Below are 21970 nucleotides of genomic sequence, written 5' to 3' on the forward strand. Positions count from 1 at the left end.
ATCTATATATACTAAAGCCCAGTTCCCCTCACTGTCCATCATGTGAGAGGGGTTACTGTTCACGGACAGTGTATGGATACTAAAGCCCAGTTCCCCTCACTGTTCATCATATGAGAGGGGTTACTGTTCACGGACAGTGTATGGACGAAAACGCCCTCCAAATGCTTCTTTCTGTGGCAGTTTTTGTGCTTTTTCACAGTAAAAAGGCGGTTTTACCCTCATTAGCCTACGCGTCCCTCGTTGCTCCGCCTTCTTCCTTTGTTTTTCTGCTTTCTTCTTTCTCTGTGCACATTGCACACGCGTCCTCATCCGTGTGCCTTTTCGTTGGATTTTCTTACTGCTATACACATGTTCTTCATCCCAAAACGGAAGAAAGATGGAAAATCAAGGCTCTTCCATTTGCTTACACAAATTTCTTGATCTCTCTCGAGCTCCGGATCCTAGCCTCCGCATGAAGGTTCGTCTCTTTCTCTCACTTTTTTCTTTTTCAATTCGTGATCGAATTTTCTTTCCAAGAATGTTAGATCTGTTGCCTTCGGGAAGAAAGTTTAAACCTAGAAAAGTTTGGTTTTCAGGAAATCGTCAATCTTGCTGAAACCTTGGTTTCCTGGTGAGTTCTCCGGCATATTTGTTTTGGGTATGGTTTTTGAGTTCTCTTTTCTTTGTTCAATTTTTTGTGATTTTAAATCCTCTCGGTGGCTACAGATTTCATCAGTTTTTCGGTTCGATCAGGATCACTTTTTTACCCACGAAATCTAGCATCTTCTGGTGAGTTTCATGACTTTCTTCGTGTGGCTCTTTTGAATTTTGTTTTTGTGGTTTTCGATGTCCACATGGGTTTTTTGTTTGAATTTTGTATTTGTGATTTTGCTGGTTGTTTTGAATTTATAGATGGCTTTTCTGTTCCAATTTTGATTCTGTGATTTTGAGAGTTTGTTTATATTGTCAAATCCGGCTTGGGTGTATGATCAAGAGACCTTGCTGTTTGTTTTTGGGCTTTGGTGTATAGGCTTCGAAGTCCTTTGTGCACAAGGTAAATAATTTAGTATCTTCCTTTGAGGATTTTGTGTCACAAAATTTTTACTTTTTGTGTGTTGTGGAGGTTAAATTTTGTGTATTGTGAACGTTGAATCTGTGCAATTCCATTTGTTCTTAATTTTTTTGTGTATTTGGATAATGTCGTTTTTTTTGGTGTGTTTTAGGTGGTGTTGCTTAAGTTAGTCTCTTTTGTTCTAAGTTGTAAATGATTTTCATTCCATGTTATGTTGAGTTATGTTATTGCAGCATTGAAAAGAGATTGAGGGTTTTGGTTTAGTCAGACGGAGGGGGAGATAAAGAGAGAAGTGGATTATGTGCATGAATGGGGTATGTAGTTCAGTTGTTTCTGAGTATTTGAATTTCAGTTTTTATTTTTGTGGTTCACCCGTATTCATTTTGGATTGTTTTTTTTTTTTTTCAATTTTATTTTACATATTGTTTTGGATAATGTGATTGGAGCTTTTAAAAGAGAAATATAGAGGTTTTTCTTTAGCTAGAGAAAGGACATGAATTGTGTCCCCAAATGGGTTTGTTGGGTAAGGTATAAATCTTGATTAAGAGTGAGTTTTAAAAGAAAAACAAAAGAAAAAATGAACTCAATGCAATCTCCTTTAATTAGCTCTTAAACCTAATTTCTCTCTCTCCTCTCTCTAAAATCCATTTTTCATTTTCTGAAAAGGGTTCAACAGATATTGTCTCTTTGTGTAGGTGGTACTCGGAGAATTTTGTCAAGGGCCAATGGGACAAGGAGGATTGCATTTCAGATTGGCAGAAATACAAGGCCTCCCATCTGTGTGTTTCCAATCTTTACCCCCCTCCTAAATTTTCATCTAAATCACAATTTATATGATTATTTTGCTGATTCTATTTTTTGGTATTTGAGTTTTTATCTCCTGATTATTTTTTCCAGAGGTTGTATTAATTTTCCTTTGAGTGGAAATTTGGGGTTTCTTCAGATATAATGTTATCAACTTCTATTTTTTTAATTTTCTGATTTTGGGGTTGTACAGGAAGTGATATAAACTGAATTTTTTGGGTTTTACAGGTCTAATGTTATCAAATTCTTTTTTATTTTTTATAATTTTCTGATTCAGGTATAATGTCATCAAATTCTAGATGAGGTGCATCCAGACATCAGTTTGGTAAAGGTAAAGATTTGCCTAATCCTATTGGTACATATTCATATGAGAAAAGAAGGATTTGAACATGTTAATTAGCTAAGAATTAGTTTACATTAGAGAATATATATGATTTTGGATTTGTGTTGGTGTAGCTAGGGACAATTATATATGTGAATAGATGCTGGGTTGGAAGGTCTACTCATAAAGAAGAACAAATCTAAGGGTAGAGTGAAAACGATTTGGTGACATAGGTTTTGCAACTTATCATGTCAGACTAATAATTTTTCCATCAATTTCTTAATTTTTTTTTTTTGGTTTACGAACGTTAATTGTTTGATCCATGGCATACTATATTGAATGATAACATGTTAACAGTAGTTTTAAACTGACATGATCTTACCCCATTTTGAAAGCAAATTAAAGAAATAATTATGGACATGCATGTAAAATATTATGAATTTAAAGAGGTGAAACCGAACTTACAACTGCTACCTGTTTAGTTTAACACAATTTTGCTCTGCTTAGTTGCTGAGAAAATGTTGGGAAACAAAGGAACAAGATTTGAGTGCTATTTTTATGATGGATGCTTATTTTGATGAGCTTATTAAGTCTTGGATAATTTATGAATTTAAGATCTTCAATTTTAGTATTTAAAGAGTAATATGTGTTTTTTATTTATTTATTATGCAGCAGTTAAAGAAGGGTGCGAGGAAACTTTATAAAAGATTAAGGAAGGTGAATTGATCATGGTATTTAAATTTTAACAGTTCAATTTCTTAAAATTGGGTAAATGCTGGCTTTTAATAGTACTTTGAAGATGGATTTTTTACTTTGAGTTTTGACTCTTTATTGTGCATTTTTTTTATTCAGTCTTTGGCAAGCCATAATCAAGGAAGAAAATATCGGTGATATCGGAAATATCGGTAGTCCGAAAACACGGAAATATCGATGGAAATATCGGTAAAATATCGATATCGATAAAAATTACATGGAAACCACGGAAATTGTAAGAAAAACTTGGAAATTTGTATTGAAACTTTGTAGGATGTTTATTTAGTCAATTATCTATTAGTTTATCACAAAAAATTAGAAGGAAATGCATTGCATGATGGATTTAACATTATCAAGTTGATTATATAGCGATCTGACAAATATTATGAGTGTAGAAAATATGTAGTAATTAATGAAAGAAGTCTAAACACACCATAATCATTTATATATAATGAATTAGTACAATATTTTACACTTTAGTACCACATAGAGTTCCTATGAGGTTCAAATTTGTCACTATCTTCATCATCTCTATGTGTAGAATGAGTGTATTGTGAAGAGTAGTTATCAAATGATAAATCCCCAAAATAGTTTTGCATGTAATTGTTAATATGCCACCCATATGGATCCGAGATTGGTTGAGGTTGTCCATAAGAAAAATCATTTGAAGATTGAGGCTGGGATTGATTCCATGAGTCGCTCGATTCCATCCCAACAGGAATGGGATATGAAGGGTAGGGAAATGGTTGGTTATGAGTATAACCATAGTTACTACTTCCCAATCCAAAAGAGTCTGAAGTTCTAGATAACGAGTCATCTTCTTGACTTGACAAAATCCCTTTGCCTCTTTCTCTGCGAGTATAGTCCTTCCCTATGGCACCAATTCCTGGTCCTGCCCGCCTACTGCCATGGTCATCATCTTGTGTTGCATGCGTGAAGTTTGCCTCACCAGTGAAGGGGCTCATATATCCGGGAGGTGGTGGTCCATAATAGTTTCCATATCCACCACCACTACCTCCAGCTCCACTACCTCCAGCTCCACTATTTCCTTCATCATTCCCACCTCCTGTGGTAGGTGAGTCTCCTGATCTTGTACTAGAGCTATCATTAGTATCAGCACGATGTTGTGGTTGTGTAGGATTGGAAAAAGGTGGAATTCCAGTGTTGCTTGGCATTGGGTGCAAAAGTTCTTCGACAGAGTCAGCGCTGCTAGATCCCACCTCCTCCTCTAATACTCTTTCTACATTTATCCCTTCATTACGTGCTTCTTCAGCAACTCTGGGAGCTGGGTTGCCTTCATCATCATCTAAATGAAGAGGTCTAATCCATTGAAAAAGTTGGTTACCCTCCGTATCATCATCTTCACCAACAATATCAAACACATCTAGTGGGTCACCACGGTCGACATGATCGATTTCTGCTTCCTTATCTCGAATTTGAAGCTTCATGTTGTAGTAGCAATAAACTAATTTTTCCAAGCTACTATGAGCCAACTTATTTCTTTGCTTTGTATGGATGAGTGCAAATGTGCTCCAATTTCTTTCACAAGCTGATGAGGAAGCTGTTTGTGATAATACTTTTATTGCTAACTTTCTCACAGTTGGTGCATCGGTCCCATACATGATCCACCATTCAGCTACAATGAAAAATAATGTTGATAAGCCTAATAACTCCAACAAATTCTATTATAAACTTATAGTGAAATATGTTTATACTCACTAGGAGACATATTTGTTCGAGCAGCAACTGATGTTGGTTCTCCAAATGTTCTTCTTGCATCTTTAAACCATGTTAGCTGAATACAATAAATTGTGTTAGTTTAATCCAACAAAGTAATTATTATAATTTAAGTAATTGTGTACCTCATTTCCAAATTGGCCAACTGCTGGTGATGCAGGGTCTAATTTAGAGTATACATTATGTACAGCACGTATAAGGGTACCATCATCTCCAACACCGGGTCTGTATTGGTATCGGGGATTCAAATAATATGCTGTTCAAAGAAACACATACTCTAATAAGATAAATAATACTTATGCAACTAAAGAAATGAATTGCAAATTATGACATAATTTATACCTGCTGCATGCAAATCGTGGTATAATGTTTTATACCATCGGTCTTCAATTATTTTTACGACCCACCTTGCACCATGTTTTCTTTCCAATTCATCCTTCACTACACGCATCAACTCATATACAGCCCCCATAGTAGGATACACTTCTGTGTCAACGATCCGTAAAACTTTGTAAAGAGGTTCAAACACTTGACACACATGTTCTGTTTGACTCCAAAAAGCATGATCAAGCACTATACTTTCCACCAAACGACCTGTATTTGAGCGGCTAAAATTGTGGTTGGCCCAATCATCACTGGTGAATAGTTGCTTCAACCCTGCTTTCTTCTTGAGTAGGCTGTTTAATGCAATATAGTTGGTGGCGAATCGAGTGGTAGCTGGACGAATAATTTCTCCTCTGCAAAATTCACGCATCTTTGCCAACAACCAACCGTGATTGTAAATATAATTAGTGATCGTTCTAGCTCTTTTGACCACAGTAGCAACATTCTCTCTCTTCCCCATTGCCTCAAACATAAGATCAATACAATGTGCTGCACATGATGTCCAAAACACATTATGATGCTTCATTAACTTTTTTCCAGCTTTGACAAATGCAGAACCGTTGTCGGTCACGACTTGGACAACATTATGCTCTCCCACCTCCATGATTACATCCCTCAATAATTTGTAAATATACTTATAATTCTTTATATGGTCTGAAGCATCAACAGACTTCAGAAAAATTGTCTTGCCCTTGGAGTATACCATGAAGTTGATGATAGATAATCTGGTCGGGCCGGTCCATCCGTCACACATGATTGTGCAACCATTAGTTTCCCACTTTGACCTCAACTTGTTAACATACTCGCCAATGTCTTTATACTCCATATCCAAATATTTGTTTCTTATCTCATAGGGAGTGGGAGGTTGTACTCCAACACCGGCCTGTTGACATCCCACTACCATATTTTTGAAATGATGTGATGAAGCCTTCGCAGCAGGGACATTTTCATAGATAAAGAACTTGCTAATTAGACGCCCCATTCCCTCCTTCACATTACCTCCCTTGAAATAACTCCAAACACTCTTTTGACGTGCGTTGGATGACTTATATAAACTTGGGGCTATTGGTGGTGTTGGTTGTGATTCTCTAAGACTGCCTCCCCGTCTCATTTGTGCACCACCACTTGTCCCGGAACCTTGTCCCCTATTAGGAATTTTATGAAGGTGTTCTCTTTCCCATGCTGACTGTTTGGAGGCACGTAATGCTTGTTTCAAACTGCGTCGTTCTTCAGGTCCCATGTCATCATCACATTCGTCCTCATCGTCATCCTCATCACTGTCAACCGCTTGGCCATAGACTTCTCCCCGTAGCCCAGCTCGAATATTTTCCATTCCTTGTGTCATCTTTTCCTTCTGCTGTTTTTTATTTTTTAATAATGTGCTGATGAATGCCTTCACTTCTGGGGGGACATTATCGCATCGTTGGACATTTTTTGATGGATCTAATCCACTAAGATGATACTTCAGTCGTGTCACTCCACCACTCTTCATTACCCGACCACAATATTTGCAAATTGTGCCATGTTTGTTTCCGTCTATTGGGTCTCCATGTTCCCAAGCTGGATCACGTTTACTTGACATCTTAAACGTACCTATATTTATTTTTCATTAAAATTAGACAATTATTTTTTGATAAAAATAAGAGAACCTAAATAATAAAGTTATTCTACAGAAGAATTAAATACAAAGTAAAGAAAATGATTGTAAAAAGTTAAGTAATTATACAAATAATATGGAATAATAAAACCTAATATTAATGAATAATAATCCAATTTGATAATAATTCAATTTAATGAATAATAATCCAATTTGATAAAAAAAATCCTAATATAAAACATGGTGATGAATAATAATCCAATTTGATAATAATAATCCAATTTGATAATAATCCAATTTAATGAATAATCCACCAATTTGATAAAAAAATTATCCTAAATTAAAACATGGTGATGAATCATAATCCAATTTGATAATAATAATCCAATTTGATAATAATCCAATTTAATGAATAATCCACCAATTTGATAAAAAAATTATCCTAAATTAAAACATGGTGATGAATAATAATCCAATTTGATAATAATAATCCAATTTGATAATAATCCAATTTAATGAATAATCCACCAATTTGATAAAAAAATTATCCTAAATTAAAACATGGTGATGAATCATAATCCAATTTGATAATAATAATCCAATTTGATAATAATCCAATTTAATGAATAATCCACCAATTTGATAAAAAAATTATCCTAAATTAAAACATGGTGATGAATAATAATCCAATTTGATAATAATAATCCAATTTGATAATAATCCAATTTAATGAATAATCCACCAATTTGATAAAAAAATTATCCTAAATTAAAACATGGTGATGAATAATAATCCAATTTGATAATAATCCAATTTAATGAATAATCCACCAATTTGATAAAAAAATTATCCTAATATAAAAGAATAATAATCCAATTTGATAATAAAAAAACCTAATATAAAAGAATAATAATCCAATTTGATAATAAAAAAATCTAATATTAAAGAATAATAATCCAATTTGATAATAAAAAAACCTAATATTAATGAATAATAATCCAATTTGATAATGAAGATGGTAAGGGAAATAAAATAATAAATAATATTAAACATATTAAAATTATCCTAGGGAATAATTATACAACATTACTTAATTACTTAAAACAATTAATATTAACATTACTTAATTACTTACAAAAATTAACATGCAAGTATTAATTACTTAAAAAGATTCACATACGAGTCCACACAAATTTATTTGTTGTTGTATAAATTACAATAATATAAATTTAAGTTTGTAAACTTACCTTAAATATTGAAGCCTTTGTGTTCAAGCTTTGGAATGGATCTGGAATGACTTTGAAAATGGTAAGGAAAATAAAATAATAAATAACATTAAACATATTAAAATTATCCTAGGGAATAATTATACAACATTACTTAATTACTTAAAACAATTAATATTAACATTACTTAATTACTTACAAAAATTAACATAATTAACATGCAAGTAATTACTTAAAAAAATTAACATACGAGTGCACACAAATTTTTTTGTTTTTGTATAAATTACAATAATATAAATTTAAGTTTGTAAACTTACCTTAAATATGGAAGCCTTTGTGTTGCTTGGCGTTGGAAAGGATCTGGAATGGTTTTGAAAATGGTATGGGAAGAAGAATGTAAGTTAAAATTCGGTGAATGCCTCTGATGATGAAAGAATGTAAGTATATAACAGACATTGACACTGTTTTACATGTGAAAGACATTGACACTGTTTTGCATATGAAAGACTGTCACACGCTTTCTTTATTAAAGCAGTAGTATTTGTTGTGCATGTTCTGAAATTGCAAAAAGTTCTTTGGATTATTGTATCAGAGAGGTAGACATAGGTTTGGAATGATTTGGTTTTCAATAATTTGGAGCATTGGATGCTTTTTTTTTCTAACATGCCATCACTCAGACAGTAAAAAAAGACTGAATAACTCACACTCCACCACACACACACTTCGAGACCCCCCCCCACCACACCACACACGCACACCACACACGTACTACCCTATTCCCGAATCCTCTCAGTCTCTCTCGAATCCTCTCAGTCTCGATCTTTCATTTCCCACTCCACTACCCTATTCCCGAATCCTCTCAGTCTCTCTCTTCTCTCTTCTCTCTCTGAGGTCGGTCTGAGCCTTCGTTCTCACCGAGAAGTTCTCAGTCTTCTCCCTCCCTTCCCCCTTCTCCACTTCTTCCACACACACACACAGAGACATCATCACCGAGAAGTTCTCAGTCCTCGTCCGTGTCTCCGTGTCTCCGTGTCTCCTTGTCTCCCTCTGCTCCTCCCATCTCACCCGCCCTAAACCCAGCCGTCGACACCACTCCTTAACCGTCCGTGTCTCCGTGTCTCCCTGTCTCCCTCTGTCTCCGTAGTCCAAGCCGTCGACACCACTGAGGACCACGAACTTGTCCCAGCCGTCTTGGATTCGTGAGGATTTTAGGGATGTTGCAATTTTTCTGCATGTTGCACACCTTTGTTACTTTAAATTTTTGTAAAGATTTCAATTTTTGTAAAGATTTCAATTTTTCTGCATGTTGCACACCTTTGTTGTACTGAAATTGATTTTAGGGATTTAGGAATTAGGGTTCTATTTTTGTACAGATTGCGATTTATCTGCATGTTGCTTGATTTTTGTACTGAAATAGATTTTAGGGATTTAGGAATTAGGGATTCAGTTCAGTTGCTTTGAATCCGAATTTGGGGATTTAGGGATCGGTTCATTTGCTTTGATTTTTGTACTCAAATCGTTCTTCTCGGCTTGTAAACATGTTGATTTTTGTAATGAAATCGTTCTTGTCGGAATCCTGTATTGTAGATTCAGTTCATTAGGCTGGAAATTAGCATTTGGGGATTTAGGGTTTCAGATTATTTGCTCCGGCCGTGTTCTCCGACGAGTCCATACCAAATATCGCGATAGTTTCGAAAATATCGCGATATTATCGATATTATCGATAATATCGCGATATTATGACGAAAACTAGTTGGATAGTTACTAAAATATCGGGGTCCCTAAAAAACGATAATATCGGCGATATTTCGCCGATATTATCGATATTTTCTACTGTGGCCATAATACATGATAAACAAAATAATTGGGTTTTAGTAAATATTGATTTTGTAAAATTCTTTATTTAAATTTCTAGGTTCTGATGAATTCTCATTTAGAGTTGGTGACAACCAATTGACTCACCACCGACTTTAGATCAAGATTCAAGTATGCCTTAAATTTGTAAGTCATATTTTCATTCTATTTTGTTGATTTTGTCATCACAATTTATTACAAAGTTGGTGTCACAGCCCGTCCCAGAATTTCAATTACCGAGGACGTGAAATTACTAAAACGCCCTTAAACGGGATTAAGGTGCGTAAATTTGGTATTTGTTTTACACTAAGATCTTAAACTAGGGTTAGAATTATATTAGTATGTGTTAATTTATCTGTGTTTGGACTTTAGGTGGGACCCTACCCCCTAAATCATTCCCTAATCTCTGGATCCATGTCTCATTCTCTCTTTCTTCCTCGTCTCTCCCTCAGTCTCTCTCACACTCCCTCAGAAACACTCTCTCTCTCTTACTCTCATTCTCTCTCAAGCTCTCGGACAAACACCAAGAACAATCACAATCCTGCACCAACGTCCGATCTAAGATCACCACGACACTCCTTAGGACCTCACGAGCACGGGAATACCAGTTTTAGGTAAGTTCTATTTCGAGAACCCTAGTTTTAAAACACCCCGTGTAATGGCACTGTTCACGAACTTAATTTTGGTTGTGTTTTAGGTTAAACAAAGATCACCACGAGTCTTAGGAAGTTCCAAGGAGGCTCGGAGTGCCTCGTTTGATCAAAATGGACGTCGGGATCGTCGGGTTCGAGTTTGGCCGAAATTGAAGAATTTTGAAAGGTTTGATCTTGTTGTTTTTAGGCCTTAAAACCCTTCCAACGTGATAGTACATGTTAAATGCTTCATTTTGGTATAAAATGCGAAGAAATTGGTTGAAAAACGAAGGAGAATAGTGGATTTGAAATTTTTCCAGAAACCGGCGAACAGTCGCCGGCGACCGGTGACTCGCCGGAGAAGACAGGGAATCTTCCGTCAAGTTTGACGGAATATTCCGACGCCGTTAGTTAACTTTAACGGAAACCGTTAGTTTTTAACGGAATATACTAGGATTTGACGGAATATTCTCTAACGCCGTTCACTGTAGCCGTCAGTGTGCATGTCACGTGGCCGCGCGTGGGCCGCGCGTAGGTCCGTGCCACGTCAGGCGCGTGGGGGCGCGTGAGGACTCCAAAAATTATTTTAAAAATTTGGGGATGATCCTGAGGTTGTGTAGGTCACTGTGGTATATTCATATACCCAATTTGAGCATCGTATGAAGAATTAATTACCTAGTTTGGTTTAGGTGCGTTAATTGTGCGTTAAATGATTGTTTTAAGTTATTTCACTTCTAGGTGGAACATTTAACGAGGACGAGCACATCCAGGGGCGTCAAGGGGGTTACGACCCGGCGACATACCAGTGAGTGGGCATTGCTTTCTATATATATACCTATATACTCGATTTCCCCAGAAATCAAATTTAAATGAAAAGTATATTGAAATGAAATGAATTATGATGTGATTGCCATGCATAGAATATTATGGATATTATGAACTGTCGTATGATGCATATATGTATGATGGTGCTATGGAAGCACAGGTAAGTATTTAATTAATATTATGATGATGATGATGATATATTGAGCTCATATCCTGCACCATGGTTTAGTGCTTATAGTATTCACCGCATCGCACGCTCGCCTTGGATCCAAGTAGATGCTGGTCGTACAGTCCACGCGGAGTGGGTACGACGGGCCAGTCGTAGAGTGTTAGTGAGATTATGACTGGTGGGTGACCTTAGGTTATTGTATACAGATGATTGATGAGAGAAGCACTAGAGCGAATATTACCATGAGTCGTTCAAACTACATTAGGTGGTTCCGACTTATGTGCAGAAGGCCGGACAGGTCACGCGGAGTGACTCCGGCAGAGAGTGAGATTGATAGATGTTGAGCTCTAGGTTCAATCGTTCAGGGCTATTAGAGGGCCTCCGATTGATTTCTATCTTTTACCTGAATATATTATGTTAATGCATTCATACTAAACTGTTGAAATTGGCATGGTACATTCTTTATTGAATCTGTTATAAGATTGATGATTGAGACAGTTGAGATATATATGCTATATACTATTTTTCTGGGAAAGTATACAGGTTTTCCAAAAAGGGGTTATAATTGTGGATTTGTGAAATGATTTGGAAAAGCTTTATTTTCGCCCACTCACGTTTTCTGTTTTTCGCCCCTCCAGGTTCTAGTTGATAGTTGAGGCGTTGGTGGCCTACGAGACTGCTTCGGCGTTCTGACAGACTAAATAAATGTAGGATTCACCCGAGGGTGTTGTAAATTAGTTATGTTCCTACTTGACTGCACCTAGATGCTTATGCTCTGTTTATGTGTGTTTAGTACACTCTTATGCACATAGAATGCTAGGTTGTAAATAACTGCAATTAGTGGTTTTCGTTAATTCGTATTTTATTATTAAATCGTTTCCGCTTGCGTTATGGTTACGTCACACTCACGTGACGGCCAGCACGTCCTAGTCTTCGGGTTAGGGTGTGTCAGTTTGGTATCAGAGCATAGGTTGCAGTCCTGTATAACTAATGAGTTCTTCTATTGATTTTTGGATGTTTTCTGTCAGAATTATGCCGCCTCGTAGAGATCCTCGCCGTGCTGCTGAGCCTAATTTCCCCGATATAACTCAGTTAGGGGCAGCAATGGCTCAAGCTTTTCAGGCTAATATCCGTCCTCCTCAGAGAACGCCCGTAGAGACGATGTATAATCTGAAATTGGAAACTTTTGAGGGAAATGAAGGTTATGAAGGGGCAGAAAAGTGGTTGGATCGAATTGAGCAGACCTTTCAAGTGATGCAAAGTCAGGGAAACCTGCCAGCTAATAGATGGGTGGAGACCACCACCTGGTTTTTGGGCCGTGAGCCAGCTGCGTGGTGGATAAATCAGTCGAGGCACATGACTCCTGAAAGGGCAGCCGAATGGGAGGTATTTAAAGAAAATTTTATGAAGAGATTTGTTCCTCCGGAATATATAGATCGCAAGAAACAGGAATTCACCAGTCTGAAGCAGAGAAATATGTCTGCACATGAGTACTACAGGAAGTTTACTGATTTATCCCGTTATGATTCTGATTTAGCGGGTAATCAAGCAGAAATGCTTCGTCGTTTCAAGCTAGGATCTAAGAAGAAGTACAGAACGTTTGCCAATGCACTTCCCTGTGCCGATTATCATGAGTATTTTGAGATTCTGGTCAGGATGGAAGACTCTGATAATCTTCCGGACAGTGAGGATGAAGAGGATAAGGGTAATGGTCAGAAGAAAAATGAGAAAGGTAAAGGTGTTTCCATTCCAGGACCTCGTCAGACGCAGAATTTCAAGAAAAGTGGAATGAGTTCGAGTTCTTCCAGTGGTGGATTTAGTGCCACAGGTCCGAGGAGAGGAGGTGGTAGGTTTGGTAATGGACCTAGATTTTCTGGTCAGAGAGGCTTTGGTAATACTGGTAGTTCGGGTCCTCCGTTATGTCGCCGTTGTAATTTCCGACATCATGGGGAATGTAGGAGAAGCAGTGGTGCATGCTTTACATGTGGTCAGACAGGACATAGAGCTATGTATTGTCCCCAGAATCAGCAGAGGCCCCAGCAGCCTGTTATGCCAACATCAGCACCGACTCAACAGAACTTTAATTCAGGCAGTTATGGCCAGGGTGGTCGTGGTGGTGCTTATCACTATCAGGGTGATGCTGCTCCTTATGCTCCGGGACAGTATCACTATTCCCAGGATCCTTATTTTCAGAGTGGATATTCTCAGGATCAGGGAGGTTATACTTCATATCCGTCTATGCCAGCTAGCGGATCTCAGTGGTATCAGGGGGGTCAGCCCCAACAGAGCGGAGTTGCTGCTAGTAGTACAGGGTCGTTTAGGCCGCCTGCCCAGGCAGGTCAAGGACGTACTCATCAGGGACGAGGTAACCAGAGTGGCAGAGGTCGTGGAGGACGACAGCCAGCTCAGGGACGCGTTAACCACATATCGTTGCAAGATGCTCAGAACCATCCAGACTTGATTATGGGTACGTTGAATGTTCTTGGTCATTTTGCTAGAGTCTTGATTGATTGTGGTGCTACACACTCTGTGATTTCTCATACATTTGCTCAAATAACGCAACCTCATCCTTCACCTCTAGGGTTTGATTTAGAGTTTGCTATGCCTAGAGGGGATAAATGTTATGTTGATAGTTTTTACTCTGGGTGTCCAGTGATGGTAGATAATGTCATTATGCCTGCTAATCTTATTCCGTTAGACATCGTGGATTTTGATGTGATTTTAGGGGCGGATTGGTTGCATTATAATCGCGCCCATATAGATTGTTACGGGAAATCAGTTACTTTTCTTCGTCCTGGACTACCCGAGGTTACATTTGTGGGTGAAAGAAGTGGGGTGAGGCATGGTGTTATTTCCGCCATAAGGACAAAGAAATTGTTATCCAAGGGTTGTCAGGGATACTTGGCACATGTGGTTTTGAATGATGTTGATTCCGGTAGTGTGGAGGAAGTCGGAGTAGTCAGACACTATCCTGATGTATTTCCAGATGATTTACCTGGGTTGCCTCCAGATAGAGATGTGGAATTTTCGATTGAATTGCTTCCAGGTACGAATCCTATCTCTTTGACTCCTTATAGAATGGCACCAGCGGAATTAAGAGAGTTGAAAATTCAATTGCAAGAGTTAATTGATAAAGGTTTCATTCAGCCTAGTTCTTCACCTTGGGGAGCTCCAGTGTTGTTTGTAAGAAAGAAAGATGGAACTTTGAGATTGTGCATTGATTACAGGCAATTGAATCGGGTGACGATTAAAAACCGTTATCCCTTGCCTCGTATAGATGATTTGTTTGATCAGCTCAAAGGTGCCTGTGTGTTTTCTAAGATCGATTTGAGGTCTGGGTATTATCAATTAAAGATTAAAGATGAGGATGTTCATAAAACAGCTTTCAGGACTCGTTATGGGCATTATGAGTTTTTGGTGATGCCATTTGGATTAACGAACGCTCCTGCAGCTTTCATGAGATTGATGAATGAAATATTCCAGGAATATCTTGACAAGTTTGTTATTGTTTTTATTGATGACATCCTGGTATATTCTAAGTCGAAATCAGACCATATTCGACATCTTAACTTGGTGTTAAGGAAATTGAGGGAACACCGGTTATATGCCAAATTTAGTAAATGTCAATTTTGGCTGGATCAAGTGGCATTTTTGGGACATGTGGTATCAGCTCAGGGAATTCAAGTGGATCCTCAAAAGATAGCAGCAGTGGAAAATTGGGAACAACCTCGAACGGTCACTGAGGTGCGGAGTTTTCTTGGTTTGGCAGGTTATTATAGACGGTTTGTTCAAGACTTTTCTATGATTGCCTTGCCATTAACGAAGTTAACCAGGAAGGATGTTAAGTTTGAGTGGGATGAAAGTTGTGAGCAAAGTTTCCAGCAGTTGAAGTATTGCCTTACTCATGCACCTGTGTTAGTACTTCCTGATGATAATGGTAACTTCGAGATCTATAGTGATGCTTCTTTGAATGGTTTGGGTTGTGTTTTGATGCAGCATAGTAGAGTGATTGCCTATGCTTCTAGGCAGTTGAAGACTCATGAAAGAAACTATCCGACTCACGATCTTGAGTTGGCAGCTATTGTGTTTGCTTTGAAGATTTGGAGACACTATCTCTATGGCGAGAAATGTAAGATCTTTACCGATCATAAAAGCCTTCAGTACCTTTTCACTCAGCATGATCTTAATCTTCGTCAGAGAAGATGGTTGGAATTGTTAAGTGATTATGATTGCACGATTGAGTACCATCCGGGTCGTGCAAATGTGGTAGCTGATGCTCTGAGTAGAAAACCTCAAGGGCGACTTAATGCTTTGTATGCCAGTCGTGTTCCTCTTCTGGCAGAGTTGAGATCTACTGGAGTAGAGTTAGAATTGGAAGAGCAAAGTGAAGCTTTTCTTGCCAGTTTTCAAGTCAAGCCAGTTTTAATTGATCGGGTGCTTGCAGCTCAATCGTGGGATGAAGAAATTCAAGAATTGATCAAGTTAAGAAATGAAGGGAAGAAGAAAGATCTTAAGATCCGAGGATCAGATGGTATGCTTATGCAAGAGAACAGGATGTATGTGCCTAATAATGAGGAACTGAAGAAGGAAATCTTGGATGAAGCACATTGTTCGGCTTATGCTATGCACCCAGGAGGAACTAAAATGTATCATACCATTCGACCATTCTACTATTGGCCGGGTATGAAGAGGGAGATTGCGGAGTATGTGAGTAGGTGTATTGTCTGCCAGCAGGTTAAGGCTGAAAGGAAGAAGCCGTTTGGGAGATTGCAACCACTTCCCGTTCCCCAGTGGAAATGGGAGAATATAACGATGGATTTTGTGTATAAGCTGCCACGTACACAAAATGGTTTTGATGGCATTTGGGTGGTTGTAGATCGACTTACCAAATCAGCACATTTTATTCCAGTAAGGGAGAAGTATTCTTTAAATAAGTTGGCTCAGTTATTCATATCGAAGGTTGTAAAGTATCATGGTGTCCCAGTGAATATTATTTCTGATCGAGATCCAAGATTTACTTCTAAGTTTTGGATAGCTTTTCAAGAAGCTTTGGGTACTAGATTGCTTTACAGTACAGCTTATCATCCACAGACAGATGGTCAGTCAGAGAGAACTATTCAGACACTCGAGGATATATTGAGATCCTCTGTGATGCAATTTGGTGATTCTTGGCATGATCGCTTGGATTTGATGGAGTTTGCCTACAATAATAGTTTTCATTCGAGTATTGGAATGTCTCCATTTGAAGCACTTTATGGTAAAGCTTGCCGTACGCCATTATGTTGGTCAGAGGTTGGTGAAAGAATACTTGAAGGGCCAGAGATTGTGGATGAGACTACTCAGAATATTCAGGTAATTAAATCTAACCTGAAAGTGGCCCAGGATAGACAAAAGAGCCTAGCGGATCGACATACCACGGACAGAATGTATAATGTGGGCGACTATGTTTTTCTGAAATTATCGCCTTGGAGAGGTGTGGTTCGCTTTGGAAAGAAAGGAAAGCTAAGTCCCAGGTACATTGGACCTTATGAGATCACTGAGAGGATTGGTGAAGTTGCTTACAGGTTGGAGCTACCTCCAGAGTTGTCTAAGGTACATAATGTGTTCCATGTCTCGATGCTTCGGCATTATGTGTCAGATCCTTCACATGTGATTCCTCCTCAACCATTGGAAATTAATCCGGATTTGACGTACGATGAGGAACCAGTGACTATACTGGATTGGAAAGATAAGACCTTGAGGAATAAGACCGTGAGCTTGGTGAAAGTATTGTGGAGAAACCATTCAGCTGAGGAAGCTACTTGGGAGACAGAAGATCGGATGAGAGATATGTATCCGAGGTTATTCTATGACTTTTGATGTTCTGGTTAGTGATTGGAATTTCGGGGACGAAATTCTATAAGGAGGGGAGATTGTCACAGCCCGTCCCAGAATTTCAATTACCGAGGACGTGAAATTACTAAAACGCCCTTAAACGGGATTAAGGTGCGTAAATTTGGTATTTGTTTTACACTAAGATCTTAAACTAGGGTTAGAATTATATTAGTATGTGTTAATTTATCTGTGTTTGGACTTTAGGTGGGACCCTACCCCCTAAATCATTCCCTAATCTCTGGATCCATGTCTCATTCTCTCTTTCTTCCTCGTCTCTCCCTCAGTCTCTCTCACACTCCCTCAGAAACACTCTCTCTCTCTTACTCTCATTCTCTCTCAAGCTCTCGGACAAACACCAAGAACAATCACAATCCTGCACCAACGTCCGATCTAAGATCACCACGACACTCCTTAGGACCTCACGAGCACGGGAATACCAGTTTTAGGTAAGTTCTATTTCGAGAACCCTAGTTTTAAAACACCCCGTGTAATGGCACTGTTCACGAACTTAATTTTGGTTGTGTTTTAGGTTAAACAAAGATCACCACGAGTCTTAGGAAGTTCCAAGGAGGCTCGGAGTGCCTCGTTTGATCAAAATGGACGTCGGGATCGTCGGGTTCGAGTTTGGCCGAAATTGAAGAATTTTGAAAGGTTTGATCTTGTTGTTTTTAGGCCTTAAAACCCTTCCAACGTGATAGTACATGTTAAATGCTTCATTTTGGTATAAAATGCGAAGAAATTGGTTGAAAAACGAAGGAGAATAGTGGATTTGAAATTTTTCCAGAAACCGGCGAACAGTCGCCGGCGACCGGTGACTCGCCGGAGAAGACAGGGAATCTTCCGTCAAGTTTGACGGAATATTCCGACGCCGTTAGTTAACTTTAACGGAAACCGTTAGTTTTTAACGGAATATACTAGGATTTGACGGAATATTCTCTAACGCCGTTCACTGTAGCCGTCAGTGTGCATGTCACGTGGCCGCGCGTGGGCCGCGCGTAGGTCCGTGCCACGTCAGGCGCGTGGGGGCGCGTGAGGACTCCAAAAATTATTTTAAAAATTTGGGGATGATCCTGAGGTTGTGTAGGTCACTGTGGTATATTCATATACCCAATTTGAGCATCGTATGAAGAATTAATTACCTAGTTTGGTTTAGGTGCGTTAATTGTGCGTTAAATGATTGTTTTAAGTTATTTCACTTCTAGGTGGAACATTTAACGAGGACGAGCACATCCAGGGGCGTCAAGGGGGTTACGACCCGGCGACATACCAGTGAGTGGGCATTGCTTTCTATATATATACCTATATACTCGATTTCCCCAGAAATCAAATTTAAATGAAAAGTATATTGAAATGAAATGAATTATGATGTGATTGCCATGCATAGAATATTATGGATATTATGAACTGTCGTATGATGCATATATGTATGATGGTGCTATGGAAGCACAGGTAAGTATTTAATTAATATTATGATGATGATGATGATATATTGAGCTCATATCCTGCACCATGGTTTAGTGCTTATAGTATTCACCGCATCGCACGCTCGCCTTGGATCCAAGTAGATGCTGGTCGTACAGTCCACGCGGAGTGGGTACGACGGGCCAGTCGTAGAGTGTTAGTGAGATTATGACTGGTGGGTGACCTTAGGTTATTGTATACAGATGATTGATGAGAGAAGCACTAGAGCGAATATTACCATGAGTCGTTCAAACTACATTAGGTGGTTCCGACTTATGTGCAGAAGGCCGGACAGGTCACGCGGAGTGACTCCGGCAGAGAGTGAGATTGATAGATGTTGAGCTCTAGGTTCAATCGTTCAGGGCTATTAGAGGGCCTCCGATTGATTTCTATCTTTTACCTGAATATATTATGTTAATGCATTCATACTAAACTGTTGAAATTGGCATGGTACATTCTTTATTGAATCTGTTATAAGATTGATGATTGAGACAGTTGAGATATATATGCTATATACTATTTTTCTGGGAAAGTATACCGGTTTTCCAAAAAGGGGTTATAATTGTGGATTTGTGAAATGATTTGGAAAAGCTTTATTTTCGCCCACTCACGTTTTCTGTTTTTCGCCCCTCCAGGTTCTAGTTGATAGTTGAGGCGTTGGTGGCCTACGAGACTGCTTCGGCGTTCTGACAGACTAAATAAATGTAGGATTCACCCGAGGGTGTTGTAAATTAGTTATGTTCCTACTTGACTGCACCTAGATGCTTATGCTCTGTTTATGTGTGTTTAGTACACTCTTATGCACATAGAATGCTAGGTTGTAAATAACTGCAATTAGTGGTTTTCGTTAATTCGTATTTTATTATTAAATCGTTTCCGCTTGCGTTATGGTTACGTCACACTCACGTGACGGCCAGCACGTCCTAGTCTTCGGGTTAGGGTGTGTCAGTTGGGATATCGGTTAATTTTTATACTTGGATTTTAACTTTTTATTCGTATTTTCTGGAAAATTGCAGAAAGAATGCATTAAGGTTCAGCTCTCCGATCCGAAGGACCTTAAGATTGAAGGCTGAATTATTGTAAGTCTGTCTTCTGTCACATGTTTACCCATATTCTTCTGTCCAATCATTACTTGACACTATGTTAGTAATCCCAATTATTATAGGGATTAATAGATTAAGATATATTTAGATTCTTTTGAATGTAAATAGTATTAATCTTCTTACAATCTTTCATATGTTTACACAATCTTCCATACAATTTTTAATCCCGCAGCAACGCGCAGGCATCGATTTCTAGTAAAACCTAAGACCCAAAAGAGAGAGAAGCCAACCCATTGACGAGGACAATTTTCAAGCAAGACAAGATTTTAAACTTGTCATTATATGCATTGAATTGTAGTAGTTTTCTAAATATATGAAGGCGAGGAGGAACCACAACCTAGTATCTTGGAAAACCATGCCAAATGCCGTAAAAACAAAGGGCAGCATAAAAGTAAAGGAGCTGCCGCCAGCAGGGTTTGTGCCAGATTTATTGTCGTCGGCTGGGGTGGGTGGTGTTGTGGCTGTTGGTTTATAGTTTTAGTTTTTTAGTCTTTTTGTTCTTATTTTTTACAACTTAAGGTAGTAGGGATAGATTTAATTCTTTTAAAGAATTTAGGTGTATTCAGTCAAGATTTTAAGTGATTCTCTAAAATTCAATGTGTATTCAATCAGGATTTTAAGTTAGTTTATTAAAATCCTTAGAAATCCGAGTGTGTTTAATTAAGATTTTAAAGAAGTTTATAACATTTCAGGTGTATCCAATTAGAATTTGATTTTAAAGAATTTGAAAAGGTTGAGGTATTAGAGGGAATTAGAGAGATTTCGTAGTGTATTTTAAACTTCCACAAATCTTACCTCTCTCCATGAGATGTCGGGAGAATTGAATCAAAATTTTATATGGAATCTTTACAAATCAATTAAACTCCATAAAAATTCATGGATTTATAAATCCATTTAAATTTTATGGTGGGTGAAATTCTCATGTGGGTAGGGAAATAAGACAATGAGATGAGTTCAGAAGCACTCTTTTTTATTAGTACCCTACATATTGCCAAATACAACCCACAATAAAACTTGTTGTAAATGACTTATATACCCTTATATAAAATGACTATTTAGGCCCCATAAGATTTTAAAAGTAAATTAAAATTTCTAAATACACTGCAAATCACTTTCAATGTGTATGACCTAAGACTATTTTTTTTTCAAGTGTTCAAGGTCATTCTCATCCACTATTGTAAAATAACACCCTAACCAATAAAGTATAAACATGTTGATAAAAAATGTTATTTTTTGACGATCAATGTTTGGCGACTTCTCATGATATAAGACTTCAAATGTTTCGTTCTCTTAGTGATTTCAATGACATCATATGTGTATTAAGGTTGCCAATAGACATTTTGTCAAAGAGAACCATGATTGACAGTAAGACTACTAATTAGTTGATATCTTGATAGGATGACTTTTCTTTCGTTATTTATTTGGTTGTATTTCTCTTACTGTTTTTGAGTTGCGTTATGAAACTCCTTTTAGAAGAACAATTTCAACTATTCTTGTGCTTATTGTAGAAGAATTTCATAACCGATCAGTCTAGAAGGTATGTAGTGAATCTGTGGTGGGGTGTGTTTTCGGCGCAGGGGGGGGTGGTGTTTTGGTGTTGTGTGTGGTGTTGAATAGTTCTTGTTGACAGTTGGTGTGCGGCCTTGGCTCCACCACAGATACGGAATACAGTTTGATGTGGGGCTGCACATGTAGAGTGTGGGATGTATGAAAGTGCGGGGTGTGCAAGTAATATGAAAAAAATATGTGGGGTGTATTAGGATAAATTTGAATTAAAAAATTAATTGTGAAGTGCACTTAATATGTGAGCGTATTCAACATTATGTCGAGTGTGAATAAACAACCCAAAATATAATTCTCGTCTCATTCTTGTTTCAATTCCAAGTTTGATAGAAAAAATGAATTAAACATGAAGAAAAATCAGAAATATTTCTAACCGCCTTTGTGAGAACTTTCCGTCTAATAGCAGAATATGTAGCAGAAATTGGAATCTCAAATGCATATGCATATGAAAACTCTTAAAATGGTACGGATCCTCTCAAACAGATTCGGCTTCCCTTCTAATAACCTTTAAATTTCAACCATTCATATACATTCAGTGGTTGATTCATAGTATTTTACAATTTTTTGCCTTCTTAAAAGTAAATTATTTGGGTGACAAACTCTGAAGTTAAGAAA

The 21970-nt window shown here is 37.8% G+C and overlaps 2 protein-coding genes across 33 annotated transcripts; one reads left to right on the plus strand and one right to left on the minus strand.

Annotated features, from left to right (window-relative positions):
* The first annotated feature begins 297 nt into the window (after positions 1-297).
* LOC103420713 (uncharacterized) lies at positions 298-20384 on the plus strand. 32 transcript variants are annotated; one of them, XR_011582823.1, is made up of 15 exons: positions 318-457; positions 576-610; positions 706-768; positions 976-1033; positions 1285-1365; positions 1747-1830; positions 2133-2186; positions 2850-2908; positions 11099-11165; positions 11993-12061; positions 12383-13821; positions 18431-18497; positions 19325-19393; positions 19706-19768; positions 19965-20384. XR_011582823.1 is itself a non-coding variant. In XM_070824820.1 (12 exons), the coding sequence occupies exons 10-12, from the start codon at positions 12387-12389 to the stop codon at positions 19329-19331; spliced, it is 1509 nt and encodes a 502-aa protein (XP_070680921.1). In that variant the 5' UTR covers positions 298-457; positions 576-610; positions 706-768; positions 1285-1365; positions 1747-1830; positions 2133-2186; positions 2850-2908; positions 11099-11165; positions 11993-12061; positions 12383-12386; the 3' UTR covers positions 19332-19559. The 32 variants fall into 32 exon arrangements, 2 of the variants coding, with proteins under 2 accessions (XP_070680921.1, XP_070680922.1); XR_011582817.1 differs by lacking the exon at positions 976-1033 and having other exon boundaries at positions 298-457; XR_011582818.1 differs by lacking the exon at positions 976-1033 and having other exon boundaries at positions 298-457; positions 2850-2894.
* Positions 3340-6518, minus strand: LOC139197425 (uncharacterized). Its single transcript, XM_070824819.1, has 4 exons — positions 5010-6518; positions 4793-4923; positions 4650-4725; positions 3340-4566 (listed from the first exon to the last, which is right to left on the minus strand). The coding sequence occupies exons 1-4, from the start codon at positions 6394-6396 to the stop codon at positions 3407-3409; spliced, it is 2754 nt and encodes a 917-aa protein (XP_070680920.1). The 5' UTR covers positions 6397-6518; the 3' UTR covers positions 3340-3406.
* Positions 20385-21970: the final 1586 nt, after the last annotated feature.

Source organism: Malus domestica, chromosome 07, assembly GCF_042453785.1.
Source record: "Malus domestica chromosome 07, GDT2T_hap1".
Classification (NCBI taxonomy): Eukaryota; Viridiplantae; Streptophyta; class Magnoliopsida; order Rosales; family Rosaceae; genus Malus; species Malus domestica.